At 40.2% G+C, this 21,579-nt stretch overlaps 3 protein-coding genes across 12 annotated transcripts in view; 2 read left to right on the forward strand and 1 right to left on the reverse strand.

The window, feature by feature from the left end:
* Positions 1-17,249, reverse strand: part of SYNCRIP (synaptotagmin binding cytoplasmic RNA interacting protein) — a 30,020-nt gene extending 12,771 nt beyond the window's left edge. For 7 of the 10 annotated variants that reach the window (XR_014494188.1, XM_083377153.1, XM_083377152.1 and 4 more), the window contains exons 1-10: positions 15,719-15,827; positions 15,168-15,327; positions 14,416-14,534; positions 14,190-14,297; positions 12,456-12,569; positions 12,188-12,364; positions 8,652-8,787; positions 7,470-7,675; positions 4,783-4,932; positions 3,674-3,795 (exon numbers count right to left, since the gene is read on the reverse strand). Coding sequence is in view for 9 of the 10 variants with exons in the window: in XM_083377153.1 (XP_083233279.1) it covers positions 3,674-3,795; positions 4,783-4,932; positions 7,470-7,675; positions 8,652-8,787; positions 12,188-12,364; positions 12,456-12,569; positions 14,190-14,297; positions 14,416-14,534; positions 15,168-15,327; positions 15,719-15,826 (1,400 nt within the window). In the remaining variant the exon portion in view is untranslated. The other 3 variants (XM_083377147.1, XM_083377151.1, XM_083377154.1) reach the window with 3 other exon arrangements.
* Positions 1-21,579, forward strand: part of MRAP2 (melanocortin 2 receptor accessory protein 2) — a gene marked incomplete at its 5' end in the record, with an annotated part of 869,028 nt that overhangs the window by 723,940 nt on the left and 123,509 nt on the right. The window lies entirely within an intron of this gene.
* LOC310649346 (uncharacterized protein) lies at positions 15,964-19,539 on the forward strand. The gene is made up of 3 exons (XM_083377715.1): positions 15,964-16,038; positions 17,181-17,260; positions 18,933-19,539. Exons 2-3 carry the CDS (start codon positions 17,254-17,256, stop codon positions 19,229-19,231), a joined length of 306 nt encoding a protein of 101 aa, XP_083233841.1. The 5' UTR covers positions 15,964-16,038; positions 17,181-17,253; the 3' UTR covers positions 19,232-19,539.

The raw sequence follows: 21,579 nt of genomic DNA on the forward strand, positions 1-21,579 counted from the left end.
TCCCCACTGATTTTGTTTGTAGAAAGCAGTCTGGGAAGATCTCAAATCATGATCATATGACTCAAGATCTTGCACCCATCATAAATTCATGCAATTGCCAAGCATTCAAATTGAAATCCTATGACTGTGAGGACACTAAAACAGTCCTAAGCGTGAAGATTGGTTGTCACTTTTTCAGTGCTGCTGTAACTATGAACGGTAAATAAACAAGTGGTTATAAGTTAAGGACTTTCTGTAGATTTTTTTCTTTCCCATTCCGTATCAAACTTTCTATATTTTTATGTTTAAAGTTGAAACAGCTTAGGATGACATATCTATGAAAAAAACACTATATACTATACTATTAAAACAAAAGATAAGCAGTTATGGCCATCAAAACTCACTCTGTAAAAAATGTTTCATACTAATAATGCAGGCAGACCAAGCATGTATTTTAACTATTAAAAACACAAATCTGATTCATGTTTTAATAAATTCACATTAAGATTATTTGAATTCTTCCAAAACTGAGTTCCATGGGATATAACCCTGTTTATACTGTCTAAACCAGACATGTCAAACTCACCACGTCATGTGACATCACGCGACGTATCGGAGCTTTTCCCCCATTGCCGGCAATGGGGTGGGCGTGGTTTCGTCACGACGCGTCCAGCCCGCAGGCCAGCAGTTTGAAACCCCGGTCTAAACTAAGAACCATTCAATTTCTTGAACAGAAATCATAATGGATTCCATTTTACAAGCCCTTAGGTTTTGGGGTATTATTATCCTCAAACTCTTAAGGTTCTAACATAACTACAAGTTAAAGCTAATTTGCATACTGTCCTCCCCCATTTTTTAAAAGCAATTATTTATGTCACTTCTGCTGCAGTCATTAAACAAATCTCTGCAGGTTATTAAGCTTGACATTACATGACCTGGACTTGTGACTTCCTGCCAGGTTCCCCATTGACTTTTTGTCAGAAACTGGTTGAATCAGATTTATTTATTTTATTTTAATCCTTTATATCCCGCCCTTCTCTGAAGACTCAGGGCGGCTTACAATTTAAAGCACAAATCAATGTGCTTAGCAATAGCCTTCATTCTATGTACATGCCTGCTTATTAGGGCTTCCCCCCCCCCCCAGCGGCATTATTACAAAGTCAGCTTATTGCCCCCAACAATCTGGGTCCTCATTTTACCTACCTCGGAAGGATGGAAGGCTGAGTCAACCTTGAGCCTGGTGGGATGCGAACCTGCACTAATTGCAGGCAGCTGGTGTTACTTAAGGAGGCATTAGCCCACTGCTCCACCAAGGCTCATCAGATAGCAGTTAAGCAGATCTGGCTTACCCACTGACAACCTGGTCACAAATTATGATTATATGGGGTGCTGCAACCTTCAAAACGTATACTGGCTGCAAAGTATCCTAATCACAATCCTATGATAACTGTATTGACTGCAAGTTTGAGTACCAGTCATAAATCTATTTTTTCAGTGCTGTATAACTTTTAACAATCACTTAACTAGACATTCGGTAAGTGAGGATTACCTGTATATTTGCAGTATAGTTAACTGTGGTGCAACCTATATTAATTTTTTATACTTGCATAACAGGAATCACCATCATTTTTATTACTACTATTTAAAAATAAAACAAAACTGGGTTTTTCACATTCAGGAATAACCAGAAGAATTACTATATATTAGAAAGGTAAAACTATGCCAGAAGAATTGGAGGTTTGGTGTGGAAGGACAAAAAAAAGGAGGGGAGGACCCTTTTGAGAAATTAGTACATAGTTTTAATTTTGTGTACATGATGAATAACTATTACCTCCCCGACTTTCTCTTTTTTCCCATACTATAAATTATGTCTAATTGGGTAATTTGTTAAAATTCTAATTAGATCTAATTTGACAACAATAAAAAAGAAGCATGTCTAGATGGGGGGACAACAGGCTACAACTGAACCCTGGCAAGACCAAATGACTTTGGGTTCATGGAGCTTAGCTCGATGGGGCTGCACCACCCCAGACAGACCCGGTTCATATCCTGGACTTGCAACTCCTGCTAGAAGAGCAAGTGGCCGTCATGGCTTTGCAGAACTTTGATTGGTGAGCCAGTTTCATCCTTTCCTAAGTCAGGAGTCCCTGCGCTCAGTCATTCAAGCCCTAGTCATGGGGCTACCTATGAAGAGCATTCAGAAGGTTTAACTAGTGCAGAGTGCGGCAGCGTGGGCAGTCCTTGAGGTCCCTAAGATGACACGTTACACCACTACTACGTGAGCTGCACTGGCTGCTGGTCTGCTTCCAGATACAATTCAAAGTGCTGGTTATTATCTTTAAAGCCCTGAATGGCATGAATCTAGGCTACTTAAGGAACTCTCTTACCTCACTGGGAGTGGCTCGCCCCACCAACACTGGCAGAGAAGGTATGCTTTGGACCCTATTGGTCAAGGAATTCCAGCTAGCAGAGACCAGGAGAAGGGCCTTCTCTGCCATGGTTCCTCCTCTATAGGACATCTTACCCCTTGAGGTGAGATTGGCTCCCATCTTTCTGTCCTTCCCCAAGAGCCTGGAGACCCAGCTGTACTAGATGGCCTATGGCCTCTAACGAGGGAACACCACATCGGTGATGGTTGTTGAATTAAAAAGCAATCCTACCTCCCCCGCCTGCACATCCTGTTCCCTATCTTTTAACTATATCTTGATTTGGATTTCCATTTTTATCCTTTTAAAGAAACATGTTAGGTTTTTAATGTATTAATTATGGAAGCTGCCCAGAATCGTTTGCTATGAGATGGGTGGCAAATAAATACTACTGTCTCTGAAAGACAGTAGTATTTAATCACATCCATCGGTGGAGCTGCAGTTAGGCTATCACGAATATAGATAAGAATGGCAGCTTATATTTTAAAAAATACACGCTGCCCACAAATATTTTCATATCGATAAAGGAGTTCATGCTGATTTTTCTAACCAGAAATGTATTGATTAAACCAGTGTTTCCCAACCTTAGGAACTTGAAGATGCGTGGACTTCAACTCCCAGAATTCCCCAGCCAGCTAGTTCCTAAGGTTGAGAAACGCTGGATTAAACATTCCTCTACTTTGTTTTATTCAACTAGCCGACAGAAATGTTCTTTAATTCTTTGTGAAGTTTGACTCCAGAATATTGCTTTCTATGATTTAGAAAGTTTTTCTCAGGACCAATATATCAATTACTGCTCATGATTAATAAAGGCAGTATGTAAGAGTAAAATGAAGGAACAAGATAATGAACAGGCATTTTTAGGAACATTTAAGACATCCTCATGGCCAACTGTTTATCACTGCTGTTTTTAGTATTTTCACCCATTCCTATATTAGTTCTTTTGGGGAAGGAAAAGAATTTTCACTTGATCACAACTACCTGAGATAATCCTCACACAAGATGGGATTCTAGTTTATCAATAGGTATTAATCTGTTAACACAGTTCTCTCTCTACTATCAATAAATCAAAAGGCCAGCACTTACATTCTAGGAAAAGCGTGCATTAAAAAGGTGATATACTGTCAGCTATCATTATAGAATTCAAGTATACGTATATTTTCTTTCACATTACAATATAACCATTAACAGGTACATTATGGTTTAACCCAAGAATTCTACATATAAAGTAGCGGTAAATGTATTAAAATCATGCTTTCCATCCTTACATTTGATTTTTGGCAGCTTGTCTCTGTGCTTTGCGTTCTTTCCTTTTCTGATCTGGTGGCTTTGCGAACACAATTTCTATATTTTCTCCTTCTAAATCTTTGCCATTCATTCCTTCCATAGCCTATAAAGAATATAATTTGTAATCATTTTTTACCAAAGTAATCTTACAAATACAGCACACAAATTATAAGTACAGTAGGAAAAATACCAATGGCATTATGTAGAACAGAGCCCCCTCCCAACCTTTGGGGCACCCGGGGCTGGTTCTGTGGGGAGAGGTTTTTCCGCAGACCGGAGGGGGGCGTGCTTTCGTGTGCTGCCTGCATCCCATAGATAGGACTTTGCCCGGTTTCTGGCATGCCGTGGCCTGGTGCCGGTCCACAGATCGGGGGTTGGGGACCCCTGATGTGGAACACACAAGATCACCTCCTCTCTCACTAAAGGCCGTGTCAGCTTATTTCTTATTCTGGAATGAGTACCAACAAAGGTCATGGTACCCACTTCATACTTTAATTCATATTTTTTTCTTTATAGAAATTGACACTAGTGTAAAATCTGAAGCAAACTGATTTACTTAGTATAATTTACTTGAGTTTACCTGTTTACTGTCCTGGCAACAGTTGCTCTGGTTTGCTCATTCTCAATAATTCTTCAGATTATTCATGAGGACAATGAGAACTAATGGCTTTAAAGTGGCACACTGCTGAGAGGATAATTAAACCTTCCCTTATTTCTTAGTAACAAACAGAACCCAAACCTGACAACACAAAATTGTAGCATAAATTTTAAGCTTATGGCAGATTTCTGAAGATATTGCCACCAAGAGTCTACTCATGATTGCAGCCTAGTATCAATGTGATAAATACCTGAGTGCTATTTTCGTGTGGTAGATAAGGTGTTGGGCTAGATACCAGGAAACCACAAATACTAGTTCTGCCTTACACATGAAAGGTAGTTGGGGAACTATAGGATAATTGCGCCCTCTCAGACCAAACCCACTTACACAGTTATAGTGGGAAAACCAGAAAATGTATGCCACTTTGAATTCACAAAATCTAAATCTAAATATAAGTCTACTAAATAAATGAAACTGGGAATAAAAACGTACCTTTACAGCACCATCACGTTCATCAAAATGAATAAAAGCATAATCTTTTAGCTTTTTCACCCTCTCCAGTTTTCCAAACTGACTAAAAGCCTTTTCTAGTATTTCTTCTGTGACTGAATTTGCAAGATTCCGTACAAATAACACTTTCACCTAAAACAAAGCATCACATGAGTTTACAGCGTTACCAGTATATTATTGTAAACAATAAAACAAGCATACATACTAGATATAGGTAAGATTTTTCAAAAAGTAATTGTGATTTGGTTAAGTCATAACTGGACACAAGTCAAGTGTCTTTAATTTACAAATAATTTTCTTAGCTGGACTACTGCGATGCACTCTATGAGGGCTATACTTGAAGAGCATTTAGAAGCTTCAATTGGTCAGAATGTGGCAACTTATGTAGTTTTCGGTACACTGTGATATTCCTATGTAACACCATTACTGTGTGAGCTGCACTGGCTTCAGTGCATTCAATTCAAGCTACTTGCTATCACCTTGAAAGCCCTACATGGCATGGATCAAATTACTTGCAGGATTTCCTGTCTCTGATGGTTTACAGTACACGCAGTTCTCTGTTCAAAGTTATGATAACGCTGAACAAATGGTACCCATGCCTGCCCATTCGTAGCAGCACCTCCCCCACAAGTCACATTAGTTTTCACTAAGATGACATTTTTTACCTAGGCCTTTTTACTTAGGCCTTTGCTTCATTCCATCCAATCTGTCATTCTTACCAACCTTTTTTCCCTTTTTTGGGGGGGGGCACGATGGCTCAGGAGTTAAAGAGACTGGGCTTGTCAGCTAGAAAGCCGGCAGCCCAGGTTCAAAACCCGAGCGCCATGCGATGGGGTGAGTGCCTTCTTCGTCCCAGCTCCTGCCCACCTAGCAGGTTGAAAGCATGCAAATATAGATAGGCACCACTTCCGTGGCCACGTGACTGTGGAAATATCTTTGGACAGCGCTGGCCCAATGGCCTTGAAACAATTGAGCACTACCCTCTATAGTCGGCAATGACCAGCAAAGTAAAATCTGCAGGGACTCCTTTATCTTTTTTCCTTGGTTTTATTGTAATTTCTTTGTTAAATTTGTTATGAGCTACCCAGAGAACGGAGTTGGGCAGCATACATATTTAATAAATATTTTTTTTATCAATTTATTATTAATGGAGCTAAGGTCAGAGGTCAGGTTCCGTGGAGAAAGGTTTTTCCACAGACCAGAGAGTGCATGGTTTTGTGTGCTGCCTGCATCCTGCAAATGGGGCTTTGCTGGTTTGTGCGGCCCAGTGCCTGGCATGCTGCGGCCCGGTACTACTCCACAAACTAGGGATTGGGGAGCCCTGAGCTAAGGTTTAACTGCTACAACAGAAACGTGAAGATATTATTTGCTTCAGCAAAGTCCCAAACTGATTAGGTGCATGATCCTTAAATAAAAGTGGAACTTAACATCAATAATTAACAAAAGCCCCACCAGTCACAGCTGTAGAATTTAGTGCATCATTTAGATAAATAAAGATATTAAGGCTAAACAAAATAGTAGTTTCTCACTGAGACCAAAGTTTTAATTCACTCTCTGAATCTGTGCCAGTTATGACCATTCAGCTAACCAGTCTAGCTTGATGCATGACCAAGCAAAAAACAAAACAAAACAGGTATTCGTTCACTAATAACTAATCTCCACTCAGGATTGAAGTAAATTTCAAGGTAACAATGTCTAAGTAATAAACTCTTAAAATACATTTCTCTTTTTATCCCAAATCTATCAACACTGTTAGTCTCAACAATTTGGATATAAACATGACTCTACAAGGAGCAAGGAAGAGTATTTGCTCCTTTTAAAAGTCATTCCACAGAGTCAAAGGACTTGTGAAGACAATAGTGGAGCTTTAGAAGGAAATAACACATCCAGGAGAGCAACAAATCTTTTCACCAAGTCAAATGCCATTAATGAAGAGGAGCCTTTCTATAAATAAAAGGTAAGCCCAGGATTCAAATCTATCATTTCCATGCAAATTAACTAAGTTTCTTGAAAAACCCATAATTGCTAGTGAAGAATCCCTGTAGATTGTGTTCACTGAAAAGCTTGCTGTAACCTTTGCTCAGAAAAATCAAGGGAGGTAACCAAAGAAAACATATCATATTGAGAATATAACATAAGAAAATAAACAGAAATTTAAGAATATAAAGTGACAATACTGAATGCTATGCTGTAACAGACTTCACTGCCATAGCAAAAAACAGGAATGGTGGAATGGGTCCCCCACATTAAAAAATGTATGCGCTCACAACCTTTTGGCAGGGTCACACCCTGTAGAAAAAATAAAGAAACCTAGTGTTTTATCAATGAATTAAGATATTATGAGATCGAATAAGAAAAGGGCTTAGGGAATATTTCATATTCCAAGGATGAACATATTTTTATGACATATTGTTAATTATCAAAACTAAAATATGAAACAGCATTATAGAAGTAACTAATAGTTACTGGAAACTTCTATGAAAACAGATTATAAAATTTGTATAAATTATTTTGTGTAAAACATCCCATTCAGAGCAGGGGCAGTAAATGTTAAATTGACTATTTTATAGAACAAAATGTATATCCTTATGATGTACACCAACAGTCACAATCTCACAAATCAGCAGAAACAAATGCATGCTATTCTCATTGCCCCTGTAAATGTTTACCTTTGCCATCACTTCAGGATCTGGATCTTCTATGGGGTCAGCCCATTCAACTGTAACAACATTACCCCAAACTTTCACTTTTCCACTCATTAACCTACGCCTGGCTTGAGCTGCTGTTTTGTGATCTTCATATTCAAGGAAACAAAAGCCTCTGTTCTTTTTTTTGTCATCAGGTTGGTGATACAATATTACATCTGTGAGACCCTCTGAAATTTAAGCCAGTCATATACATTTAACTGAACCGTTATTTATAAGTAGAATATAACAGTTATTAAAAATAAAAAATGACATTGTTTTAATAGCTAGCTGTAACCATTTCCCTTTTATATTTGTCCAATATATTTGCTGCCAAATGGAGACATGTAAGAGAGTATTACTCCAAAGTACCAGGGGTTTTTATTGTGCTTGTGTTTTTTTTAGGTTTTGTTTTGTAATATGCCCAGTGTTGTGGTTCATAGTATTGGCATCTATATTAATCTTTTATAACTTTTCCTTTCTGCAAAAAATACATGCAGAACTAAAGAAACTGAATTTCCCATTTAAACTATTGTTTAACAAAAAGAATCAGCTCCAATTTCAAAGCACAAAGCACTTAAATGGGTTTGGACATGGAACCTAATGAAACAGTTCAATCAATAAATACAGTATTTAAGTCACACTAAACCAAGTTGGTATACAAGACCATAGAATTGATGTGATGTCATGACATTTTCATCTTCTAAATCAGGCATGTCCAAGCCACAGCCCATAGGCTGCATGCAGTTCCACAAGGTCTTTTAATATTATTATGTGATCTATATACATTAACTATGTTACATATTTTATATGTGGTTCAAGACAATTCCTCTTCACTCAATGCGGCCCAGGCAAGCCAAAAGATTGGCCAACCATGTTCTAAATGCTTTATGGATTTTATGACAAGAACAATATGTCCCCTCTAAAATGGTTGCCGTTCCAATAGCCAACCAACTCCACTCCCAGAGCATGCAATGTAAATGCTGAAATAAAACTGGGAATGGTCTCTCAAACTTCAGCTTAAACAATTCCCATCACTCTCTAACTTTATCCTTTATGATCTCAGTTTACAATGTCATCATCATCCAACATCAGCCGAAAGATGGTGATAAAGTTCATCACAGATCACTTTAATAGCAATTACATTACTAGCACTTAGCAACTTACCTGTTACTTTGCTAAATTCTTCTACAATTTGCTCCTTGGTTTTACTCTTAGGGATAGAGCCAACAAAGAGCCTATTATTGGCCACAGAGATACATACTCCAATGTGTTTACCAGAACGAATTTCATGATTGTTATACTAAAAGAAAGAAAGTTATATAACAAATTACTCTTGTACCCATTATACTTGATAGGTTTGGCTCATATTGCTTAAGGGTCTTGAATGTTGTCCAACTCTTTCTCTTACATGACAACTGTACAGACTATACAGCTACATTTAAGAATGAAGGTACTAAGAACACTAACGATAAAGAATTGTGAGGGAATGTAAAGACTAATAACTCTAGCACAGAATAAACTCCAGTCTACAAACTATATGTGCAATCTATTATTAATAATACAGGTCAAACAAAAACATGCAAAATGCATTTATAACAAGCAGATACATGGAAAAAATGCAGGGCACTCTTGACCTCAAAACATGGAAAATCTGATACCATCTAATAGTGGCCATTCACATCTGCTGGAACAAGGAAAATACCAAGTGGAATCTGAACACAGTTAACCTGCCCCTCCTGACTTCCAAAAAGTATGACAGTTAGAACAGACCAAACATTAGCTTATGTTTATTTATATTTATATTTATTTATATTTAAATTTATATACCATGTTGCAGTAGGATTCCTACCTATTTAAGCTACATTTCATCTAAAGTAAAACAGAGGCATTCTTCTGAATGAATGAACAATGAATGAAAGAAAAAGAGCCAGTTTGGTATAGTTAAGTTCTTGCCTAGACCTCCCTTACTCATGAAAGCCAGATGGGTAACTTTGGGCCACTCTCTCTCTCAACTAACCTACATGGCAGGGCTCCTGTTCTGAAGAAAAATAGGAGGTGGGACTATTAGGTATGTTCTCTGCCTTGGATAGATATTTAGTAATTTTCTATGCTTCAGTAACTAGACACCTCATTTCCACTGTCAACAGAGGATTAACCTAAAGTTAGAGACAGACTTCATAAACTCACAGGAACCAATGACACATAACGTGATCATGATTAATATTAATTCTTGCTTAGTTCAGGTGGAATTTTCTTACTAGTTTTTAAATAGAGCTAAGTGGGTTTATTTAGGACTGGCTAATACTTAGATCAGGGTTGTTAAACTGCTGGCCCGCGGGGCTGGATGAGTCATGCTGAAACCGCGCCCACCCCATTGCTGCAATGGAAAGTCATGATATGTCACGACATGTCACGTGATGTTGCGAGTGTGACATCCCTGGCTTAGATGGAAAATAAATAGAAAAATCCCACAATAGGGGGAAAAAAACCCCAGAAGTCAACAGTAACAAATCACTTCCATATTGTTGTCAAGAGAACTAACTACACAGTTGTTTTCACCAGAAAGCTCACGTTTTTACTTTTCAGTGTAAATTCCAGAAATTCGGTGGCATGTCATAACTCACAAGGAACAATATACAAGTAGTCCTCAACTTATGATGTAACTGAGACTGGAATTATGTTTGCACATCATGTTGGTTTTTAAACTGGTCATCATGTGACTAATCAATTTTATGACATTTTTTGTGATAGTTGCTAAGCAAACCCATTGTCCGCAGTGGGTGTTTTTTCCTGGAAACTGGAAGGCCAGATTCCTGCAAAAAAGTCATAAATTGCAGTCACGTGACTGTGGGATGCTGCAAACAGCCATAAATATGAGCTGATTGCCAAGCACCCCAAATGCTAATCATGTGACAGAAGGTGGCCATAGGAATTTGGAATCTGGGTCTTAAATGCCTTTGGGTAGGGGAGATCATAACCGTGATCAGCCTTGAGTTGAGAACTAACTGTATCAAGAAACTGTAAGTTAAAAATCGCAGAAGTAACTCTACTAGTAATGTAAGAAGTGAGGGATGATTAGACATCAATTAGAAAATGAAACTCAATTCTAGGTCTTAATTTTTATCACAAATGAGAATAGGATTCCTAGAGTACTTAAGTCAAACATAATATTTTGTTGTCAATTGGTTTACTTTATGCTTTTTATACACAATATGTTATAGATCTGTGTACAAAATTTTCTTGCAATAGATCCTAAAAGAACATTCCAGAAAACACCAGACACGTTAGACCCAATAAATGTAATTGATCTTTCTCTAATCAAAACACTTTTTTCTGTTGTTGGAACTAACAAATCCCATGAATAAAACACCAGAAGTATCTTTTTCCCATACTCCATGCTTCCAATATAACACCAAATAATATGTGCCAACAACCACTCAAATCTGAAGCACCCAAGCTTCTATACGATACTATCACTTCCCAGAAAATTCCATGGCAACATAAAAGTCAATGTTTCTTTTATCATAGAGAATAAAGCAGATTTCACACCTTACCATGGTCAAATACTAATTGGACTGTCAAAAAATTTGAATAAAGGACAGAAAACAGCAGCACTATTTAAAGTTATGCAAGAAGGAAAGGTTACACTTAGTAGGACCTTTAACAAGTTTACCAATATTTTCACTATTCTGTTGGAAAATTGGTGTATGCTTAAATTTACTAATGATCAGTCATGGCACTAGAGAAAAATACCAGTCAGTTTTACCTAATATACAATTTTAACATATTCTTGTAGTTTCTAAACCAGTTATATAGAAATGTAACACATTTACTATAAAATGTCCAATTGAATTTGTTTCTGAGCAAGCTACTTCTCAGGACTTACAGGTAGTAAAATGCATATACCGTGTTTTCCCTAAAGTAAGCCTTACCCCTAAGCCCTAGCTTGATTTGGGGGGAGGTAATATAAGCCCTACCCCAAAAATAAGCACTAGTTTTGGGGCAAGGCACACACCTAAAAATCAAACTAGAGTGATGGTGGAGCTGCCCCACGCGCCCCACACCCACTTACCTTGCAGCCAAGCCTCTCCTCGCCAGCCCACTTCTTCTGCAGCCAGGCCTCCATTTCTCAGTCACAGGTCTTTCCGGAAGGCCTGTGCAGCAGAGAACTGAGCTATGGATTGAATCTATAGCTCAGTACTCCACTGTATAGGCCTTCCAGAAAGGCCAGACTGCAAAATGTAGGCTGGAATGCAGCCGCTCCTTCGGATGCAGAAGAAGTGAACTGGCTGGGCAGGGCTGCCAGAGGTAAGACCCCCACACACACAAAAATAAGACCTGGTGCTTCTTTTGGAGGTCAAAAAAAAAGACCTGGTCTTATTTTGGGGAAACACTGTATTACTGAAAGCTAGTCAGATAAATATTCCCCTCTTTAAAAATAATCTGTCATTCCTGGCTTAATATACATTGCCTTTAAATAGCTGTATACCAAAAATACCATTTGCTGAGTATTACAAATAGAAATGATAAAAGTCTTAAGTTTTAATATGTTCAGTAGCAATACATAGATTTCTGAAAGCCACTAGGTTTAATAATCAATTCCATTCTGTACAACGTAAGCAGAAGATTAAGACATTTTTACACAATCAGGAATCACAGTAGTTAATTTTAAGTTCTCACAGAAAATATGAAAAACTTACCAATTTAACAGCTTCCTGAGCTGCCTCTTTGTTACAAAAAGTGACAAAAGCATATCCCCTGTTTAGACCTGTCAGGGGATCCATCATTAAGCGGAGATCCCAAATAGGTCCAGCTTTTTCAAATAATGGAACAAGTTCATCTTCAAACAAGTCCCTTGGAATTTTACCCACAAATATCTGCAACAATAAATCAAACACATTTTTTTCCAAAAACTGAGATTTAAACAGAGAAACATATTATATTCTCCCCAAATATTGCATTTCTTACCTCAGTGCCAACAGAAGGCTGTTGTCCTGAATAGACACACTCTGGTGGAGGGCCACCATACTTCCTCTGTCCAGTTGTCACATCAAGTGTATAACCCGTTCTCTCCAAAAGAGCCTTCAAAGAGAGTTATAAACCAAGTACAATCAATTAATGAATAGTAACAAAATATTCCAATAATATAGAGGTATTTATTCTGTAGGTTCTCTAACCTATGTAAAAAGTCTGCCTTAAACCTAGTTTTCCTATTAGGTCATGCAACTGATATGTCAAGTGTGTCTATCTAGCAAATCTAATATCAGAACATAAACCACTTGACTAAGAACCAATGTAAAGCCAAAAGTAAATCTTTCTCTTCTAATCTCAAATCTTTTACACAAAGTGCCCCAATTGCTTGTAAAACATCTGAGAACTTGGATTGTGAAGAAATAATATAACATCTAAAGCAATAATTCTTGTAGATGCCTTTTTTCCCCTACAGAACTAAACTACTAGATGTCTACACGCATCATCTTACAGTACTGCCAGTTACATTTCAAATGCTGATTCAATTAGAAAATTCTATGTCTTTAGATTCTGGAAGATTTAATTTATGGATCAAAAGATGAAAGATGTAGAATCCTCCTTTCAGAGAAATGAAGTTAAGAGAACATAGGTTTCTGCCACAACTGAAGCAGTACGTAGTGCAAGAGAAGTTGCTGCAACTTGTTATAGAAGTTTTTACTTTCCCTCAAAGGAATTGATAGATGGATATATGATAAGAAGCATGCATCCCTCGACCAGGGGTAGGCAACCTTGGCTCTTTTATGACTCGTGGACTTCAACTCCCAGAATTCCTGAGCCAGCCATGCTGAGGAGAAAGGGAGGTTTCCAAGCTGAGCCATGCTGGCTCAGGAATTCTGGGAGTTGAAGTCCACGAGTCATAAAAGAGCCAAGGTTGCCTACCCCTGCCTTAGACACTATTAAAGACTTCATCCCCTGCAAGCACATACATTTCAATTTCACTCAACAGTATAACTTGGTAATGCAGTAATTAGGAAGGGAAAAAATGAAACGCAAAATAATAAAACAAAATTTAATAAGTCAAAGGAATGGGTCCATACTGCGTGTAAATGTCATGTTCAAATTATTTAAAAATACTTTTTGTCATTTTTCTTGCTAGAACCAGCTGAGATATTTGTGAGATATATTAAAGAGATTCAAAATCAGGGAGGCACATGCTGTTCATTAACTGCTGAAAACTTAGCAGTACTGGACTATTTGTACTACCAGGTTGTGTTAAAGTCACAACTGCTGGTTTATAAATCAAATTTCAGGTTACACTGTCAATGAAATGGCACTAAAATTTCATGACGTCCTTTATATCAGTTATTCACATATCCTCCAAAAGCAAGATATAAATAAATCCTTCAAATTATAGTGCCATCATAAAATGTAAGAAGATCAATACAGAATGCATATTATACTCTCCTAGTGTTATTTTAGGTTCCTGAAGTACATTATCAATGGCACCTCCCTTAACAGATATAAAAGAAAAACTGGATTTATATAGAAGACTACATGGTAAAATGCACAAATGACTGCTACTAAAATGTATTCCAAATATAAAAACTGAATTGATAATCAGCACTGTAGGTAATATTATGTTTTGAATGACATGAATCTTCAGCAAAAAAGTGGCTGTATCCATAATATTATAGTGTTATTGGCTTAAGAAAAAGTTTCTTAAAAACATACCTTGATTTTTGCCTCATCTGGTCCTTTGTTGGTATCTGCCACTTTGGTCCCTTGTTTTTCTCGTTGTCTATATGTTTTCATGACGCCACATAAAAAGGCACTTTTGTTCTAAAAATAAATGATATGGATTGAAAAAAATGTGACTAAATTTCATCAGTCGAAAATCAAGTGCTTTCGGTATATATGCTGAAATAAATTAAACAGAAATACTTCCATGGTACATTACCTGAACATGAGAGAGATCACTGTCTTTAAATTGTTGAAGCACTGCCAGTGCACCTTCTTCATTAAATTCCTTTAAAGCTTCAATAGCTCTTTCATCTAAATCACTGTGAGCAACTAGTTCTAGAAAAAGAAATATTTTATTTAAGGATGTCTCACTTAACTATTATGATATTCAGAAATAAATCTTCTCAAATTAATTACCAGTTATTAATTGCGATGTTGGGGATTTTTCACATACTAAAATGCCAAAAACATTTTCTATTTTATTCCTACTGGAACTTGAATATTTAAGAAATTCTAGAAAAACTTATTGAATCTGAGTAATACTTTTTTGTTCCTAAAACTAACTGATCAAAACTCTCAACCATTCTACTGCACTTCAAAACTATGCTTCAGGACCTAACTGAAAACACTGTACTGCCACTACACCCAGGAATCCAAGCAGTGAATCAGAAAGAGACATACAATTACTACTTCACTACACAGTCCTCCAAAGACACACAACCATAGTCCGATATGAACTATTCCTAAGGATTTATATTCCAACTGCTTGCCCTCACCACCACCCCTTCACTCAGTGCCAAAAGCTACTCTAAACTAATAGAAACATTGCGTATTAATATTGATCACCCAAAATTAAGAAAACTGCAGTCCCCATACTTTTTTGTTTGGAAACCACAAAAAGTTGCTATTTTAGCCCAAAGCAAGGAAAGTCCAATAGAAAATAGTGAATTTGCAAGTTTTACATCTTACCTGCAACGTAAATTTCATCTAGTTTTTCAGCAACTTTCTGTGGTAAACCAGCATCAAACAATGTCTGGAAATGCTCAGAATGGGCAACTGCAGCAGTAGTATCCATGGGCTCTTCAGTACCATTCCCATTAACATGTTCAGAAGCCATGTTTCCAGATATCTGTTCAAACGCAATAAGCATAATTAAGCTAGAGACCTTAAAGCCAAACAATGCGGGTGTCAATATATGCAGCTGCCTACAAGGTACTTGCAAAGTTCCATCCATTTTCCCTACCGCTTTGGAAATCAGAAAGCTTACAATCTTTTTTTTCCCCCCAAATGAAAGAACCTATAGTGCAAAGCAATATCCTGAAACCACTGCCAAACTCTGACTCACGTCTCTCTCCGAAGCACGCCCTAGAAAGCTCCGACCAAGTTATAACTAGAACAAGCAACAAACGGCGGCGGGGGGGGGAGGGAACGGACAGACACCACCGCCATACAGCCATCCACTCTACCTCCTTTCGCCCTAGCTGCTCTGTACTACCTCACGAGACCCGTCCCCTGCTTACGTTCAAGATGTATCGCCCTCTCTGACAGGGCCTAAACCGCCAGGCCAAAGGAACAAAAGCGCTCTCTAATCCGCGCCCAATCGAGGTGGCGGCGGCTACTGCCGCCATAAGTCTGAGAGAAACACGTGCTCGGCGCGTTCAAATGTCTTACAACTTCCTCCAGCGACCGACTTCCCTTCCCCCCCCCCGCCGGAAAAGCAGCCTTGCCCTCTCACCCCCCCCCTTTTTTTTCCCCTCCGGGAGAAGAATTGCAACACCGCGAGCCCTATTTCGCCACGCGGATTGGGGGTGGGGGTGGAAGGAGAAAAGCGAGAGAGAAGGTAAGAGAAGAAAATGAGCGCTCGACAGCTGTCCGGCTCTTCCCTCCTCCTCCTCCCACCCCGGAACAATGCATACAAATCACAGCTCCTCTGCCGCCGCCGCCGCCACCACCGCCCCGCCACGCGCTTCCAACTCCTGAGCGGAGAGTTCGCTCCCAGGCGAACAGCTTCTCCGCCGGCCCACCCGTTACGTGACCCCGAGGGCAGGCGGCAGCCCCAACCCCACCGCCACATCGGCGGCGGCGCCGCCAGTCCCTGCCCTGCTCCTTCCTTCCCACCCCACCCCACCGGCGCCTCGTGGCCAATGAATGGCGCTGGCGCCGGGACAATGAGGCACTCCGAGCCTGATCGAGGACGGGCAGAAGGCAGGCAAGCACGCGGAAGGGGTCCCGCTTCCACGCCATGCCTTCGGCCTAGCGTAACCTCCAGCCAGGAGTCCCGAATGCCTCGCAGGTGGCGGCGGCGGCGGCAGCACTCGCTGCACTGGACAGGCCGCTGGCTCAAACCGTCCTCTTTGTTTAAACCCCGCTCCATTTTTGGCCAAGGCCTGCTGCCCCCGGGCGCCTTTTCCCTCGCGGTGTCTCCAGTCCGCGCCCGCCGCCTCCTCCTCCTCCTCCTCCCCGGGAGTTTTTTGGGGGGCTCTCCTTTTTTCATGCCTGACTCCCCTCCCTCCCTCCGCCTGACAATCCCCGGCGGCGGCTGACCTGTGTGGGCGAGCGGCGGGGGTGATGAATGGTGAGCGAGAGAGCTCCGGAGGGGGTGGTGGGGGCGCAGTGAAGGAGCTGCCCCTTCTCCGCTCCCTCAGCGTGTCCGGAGAATGTGCAGGAGCCTGCGTAAAATGGCGGCCGCTCGAGCGCTCACGCCGCTGCTGGCACCAGCCAACCCCAGCCCCCTTCCACTCGGCTCAGGCAGGGAGGGAGGGGAGAGGCGAGGAGGAGGAGGAGGAGGAGGCGGTGCCGCGCGCGCGCTGGCGCAGCCCCAACGCCGGGGTCTCCCGAGCCGCTCCACAAGGGTTATTGCCCCGCCTGCTGCTGGGGAGCTGAGCTCGGAAGCAGGCGGAAACCAACCAGCTGGCGCACGCGCGCCTAGACACATCCCTCGCGGAGCACGTTGCGTAGGAAGTTCATCCTCCTCTTTGACAGGCACCCGGTGGAGGCTGGAAGGTTGGAAGCCTTGCGGGGATTCCCCCGAGATCCTGAGCACTCCCCGGTGCAAATGAATGGTAATTTTATTCTCAGCCGCTTTTGTGACAGGCTTATTTGCCTGTGTGTGTGAGTAATAGATTTTTTTATGGCTTTGTGTTGTATTGCCGAGATCATGAATAAGAATACTAATTACCATAGGTGGCGTATAAATATTGCAAAAATTCAATACTGTAGTTAGGGAAACATCACGCCATTTAGAATGCATTCAGATCATTACAACAGCCTCCATGGCACGCTCCCAATTCAAGTGCAGGTGGTAGTCCTCAAGTTACGACCACAATTGAGCCCCCCAATTTTTGTTGCTAAGTGAGACATTTGTTAAATGAGCTTGCCCCATTTTATGACTTTTCTTGCCACAGCTGTTAAGTGAATCATTGCATTTAAGTTAGTAACCTGGTTGTTAAATGAATCTGGATTCCCCATTGACTTTGCTTGTCAGAAGTTTGCAAAAAGGTGTTCACATGAGCTCAGGACAAGCCACTTGCCAAGCGCCTGAATTTTGATCATATGACCGTGGGGATGCTGCAACGGTCGTAAATATGAAAAATGGTCTTATGTCACTTTTTCAGTGCTGTTGCAACTTTGAACAGTCACTAAATGAACTGTGGTAAGTCGAGGACTACTTGTAATTTACATTATTGTTATAAATCAGTTAAGCATTTCAACACAGCAGTAATGAAGCACAATGTGAACACAAACGTCTGCAAATTAGTATTAAAAAGGGCAGGTTTTGTGAACATTTGATTATGCACGATCAAGTTTTCCACTTCTAGTAACCATGTAGTTTTTTCCAGAATCTGTCCCTACCCTGATCTTTCAGGTCTTCCAAAGGTGCACTCGTTACCATTGTAACTGAGTGCATCCACCTTGCTGCTGGTCTTCTGCACCCTTTTAAACAAGATGCAGTTATGTAGGTAACTTCAATAGCTTCTTCTTGTTGGTAACTTTCATTCTGACTTTTTAGTAAAAATAAATGCAAAATTACAGCATAATGTACAATCTGTCTCTCCTCTTTGTACACTCTGAAGGGTTGTTATACCAAAACAATTTTTGAATCAAGCTACAACAGGGGTGTCAAATTGCTGGCCTGCAGGCCGGATACGCCATCCGGAAGCCACGCCCACCCCATTGCCGGCAATGGCAAAATAGTCCTGATACGTCTTGTGACGTCATGTGACGGCACAAGTTTCACTTGTCTGAACTACAGTAAAGCCTCCATAGTTGATGACCTCCCTACATTGACAACCTCCCTAAGTTGATCAATTTTTGTAGACAGACATACACTATATGTAAACAACAGAAAGCCAACCTCTCTATGTTGATCACCTCTTAAGTAGTACCTTGACCACCTGGACCTTCACACAAGCTATTAATTTACTCTCTATAACTTAACCAGTTGAGTCCAGTCTGCACTAAGGGCAAGAAAAGTGAAATGCAAAATTGGTAGCAATGAATTTCTTTTGAGAAGAAAATCAAACAATACAATATTTTTGACTTTGATTGGGCAGTTTAGCCATGATAATTATGGATTCAGTTCATAATATAAATTGCACAAAGACTTACTTTTTTTTCCCTTTTCAATTTTTCTTCCTGTTTCCGGATCAATAAAATAGTAGCCAATGGTAAAATGAAACGAATATACACACAACACAGACATATGCAAGCCGTTTTACTCATTTTGCCTTGCAGTAGCCATCAAAACAAATACTCGGAATAAATTTCAGCCTGAAACAACACAGAAGTGCTTCAAGAAAGCTGGATTTGTTACAACCCAAGAGCAAAATGTTGCAGCCCTGCTCGTCAGCCTACTTCCCATGGCGGAATTTGAGGGAGTAGATTTTGAAGATATTGTTGCAACGGATGACGACGTGGCAGTCTGCAATGAACCTGACCTAGAAGCAATTTTCCAATCAGTATTGACCAAGGTACAACCCAGCGGAAAAGTGCTGGAAGCAACTGATGAAGCAGAAGAATTAAGTGAAAATTAGGTGAGGACACTGAAATTGCAGATATTCCAAAAAGAGAGGATGTTAGCCATTTAATAATGTTAAAAGTCATTTGCTATGGAAAAATGCCCAGGTATTCTGACTGATATAGCCAGCATTGGGAGTGTTCTCCTACCTTCATAAAAAAAAAACAAGAAACATACTGACGTTTTTTTCAAAAGAACGAACAAACCGTAAGAAAACCATATGCAAATGTATTGATTTTAAATGATACAGTACTGTGTGAATGATTTTCTTGTGTTTTCACTGTTTCTGTGTGACATTCTCTAATAAAAAGTTGTACAATAAAATGAGGCACATGTACATAACAGTACAGTTGTTCCATATGTTGACAACCTCCATATGTTGACCACTTTCCTTCAGTCCCTTCATAGGTTTTACTTTACTTTAAATCCACTAATTTAAAAAAAAAAGTAGAAGATTTAGGGCCCTTTATAGCTGTGGATATTCACAAAGTTCTGGCTATTGCAGCATCCCCCCAGTTAACATGATCATAGCTTTTAGTGTTCCTGGCCAGTTTACCACAAGCAAAGTCAATGAGGAAACCAAGCAGGAAGCCAGAAATCGCTCCTAATACATTATACTACAATAATTTTTAAATCAACAATTGTTAAAACCAAATCAATAGCAATATGATTTTGGGACATTTAATGTTCGTTCTGGTTACATCACGGCACTACCTTTGTCTCAAAGGATGGCCCAACGGATCATAGGTTATCTAGTGTTATATAAATCTATAGGCCCAATACAATTAAGATACTTAAAATTTATAGTTTAAAGACTAGAGGCCACATATTAGGAAAGGGAAAATTGGGAAAAAACTACATTTATATTAATAATAATAATAATAATAATAATAATAATAATAATAATAATAATAACAACAACAACAATAATAACAATAATAATAATTTTATTTATATACCGCCCTTCTCCCGAAGGACTCAGGGCGGTGAACAGGGCAGACATATAAAAATACAAAAATACAAAAGTTAAAAAGAATTAAACCTATGCCCAAGCTAAAAACAGTAAATACATATATTAAAAATAACAATAAAAACTCAACCCATCCCCCATCAGGCCAAGCCGGCTTGTTCAAATAAATGTGTCTTCAGATCGCGTCGGAAGGAGCGAAGGTCGGGCGCCATCCGGAGCTCAACCGGCAACCAATTCCAGAAATCCGGGGCGCCCACAGAGAAGGACCTCCCCCTGGGGGCCACCAAACATTCTCTGATCGGTGGCACTTTGAGGAGGCCCTCTCTGTGGAAGCGCACACGGTGGAGGGAAGTTGATGCCGGCAGCAGGTGCTCCCTAAGGTACTCCGGACCCATGCCATGTAGGGCCTTAAACACCATTACCAGTACCTTGAATCTCACCCGGAAGACAACTGGTAACCAATGCAGCTCACGGAGCAGAGGTGTAACATGGGAGTATCGGGAGACTCCCAACACAACTCACGCGGCTGCATTCTGTACCAGTTGGAGCCTCCGAGTGGTCCTCAAGGGCAGCCCCATGTAGAAAGCATTGCAGTAGTAGTAGCCTTTTGGAGGCAAAAGATTTTGTTTGAGGATTCCAGCAGTACACAGCTATCCATCATTTAGAGGGGAGCTAATAATACCACCAAGATCATGGCATCCGGCCCTCTCAATTCCTGGCAAATAGATGGGGAAGAAATGGAGGTAGTGACAGATTTTATTTTCCTGGGGACTGTAGCCAGGAAATTAAAAGACACTTGCTCCTCGGGAGGAAAGCCATGGCAAATCTAGACAGCACACTAAAAAGCAGAGACATCACCCTGTTAACAAAAGTGCGTATAATCAAGGCTATGGTCTTCCCAGTTGCAATGTATGGCAGTGAAAGTTGGACCATAAGAAAGGCTGAGCGCCAAAGAATTGAGGTCTTTGAACTATGGTGCTGGAGAAGACTCCTGCGAGTCCCTTGGACTGCAAGGCAATCCAACCGGTCAGTCCTAGAGGAGATCAACCCTGACTGCTCTTTAGAAGGCCAGATCCTGAAGTTGAAATTCAAATACTTTGGCCACCTGAGAAGGAAGGACTCACTGGAGAAGAGCCTAATGCTGGGAAAGGTTGAGGGCAAGAGAAGAAGGGGACGGCAGAGAATGAGGTGGCTGGATGGAGTCATTGAAGCAGTAGGCGTGAGCTTAAATGGACTCCAGAAGATGGTAGAGGACAGAAAGGCCTGGAGGAACATTTTCCATGGGGTTGCGATAGGTCAAACAGGACTTCGCAGCTAACAACAAATAACAATACCAACTGGATTTTATTCTAAAACCTGCCATAATATTTAAGTACTGAAAGATGATCTTTTGG

This window comes from Vipera ursinii, assembly GCF_947247035.1.
Source record: "Vipera ursinii genome assembly, chromosome: 1".
Taxonomy (NCBI): Eukaryota; Metazoa; Chordata; class Lepidosauria; order Squamata; family Viperidae; genus Vipera; species Vipera ursinii.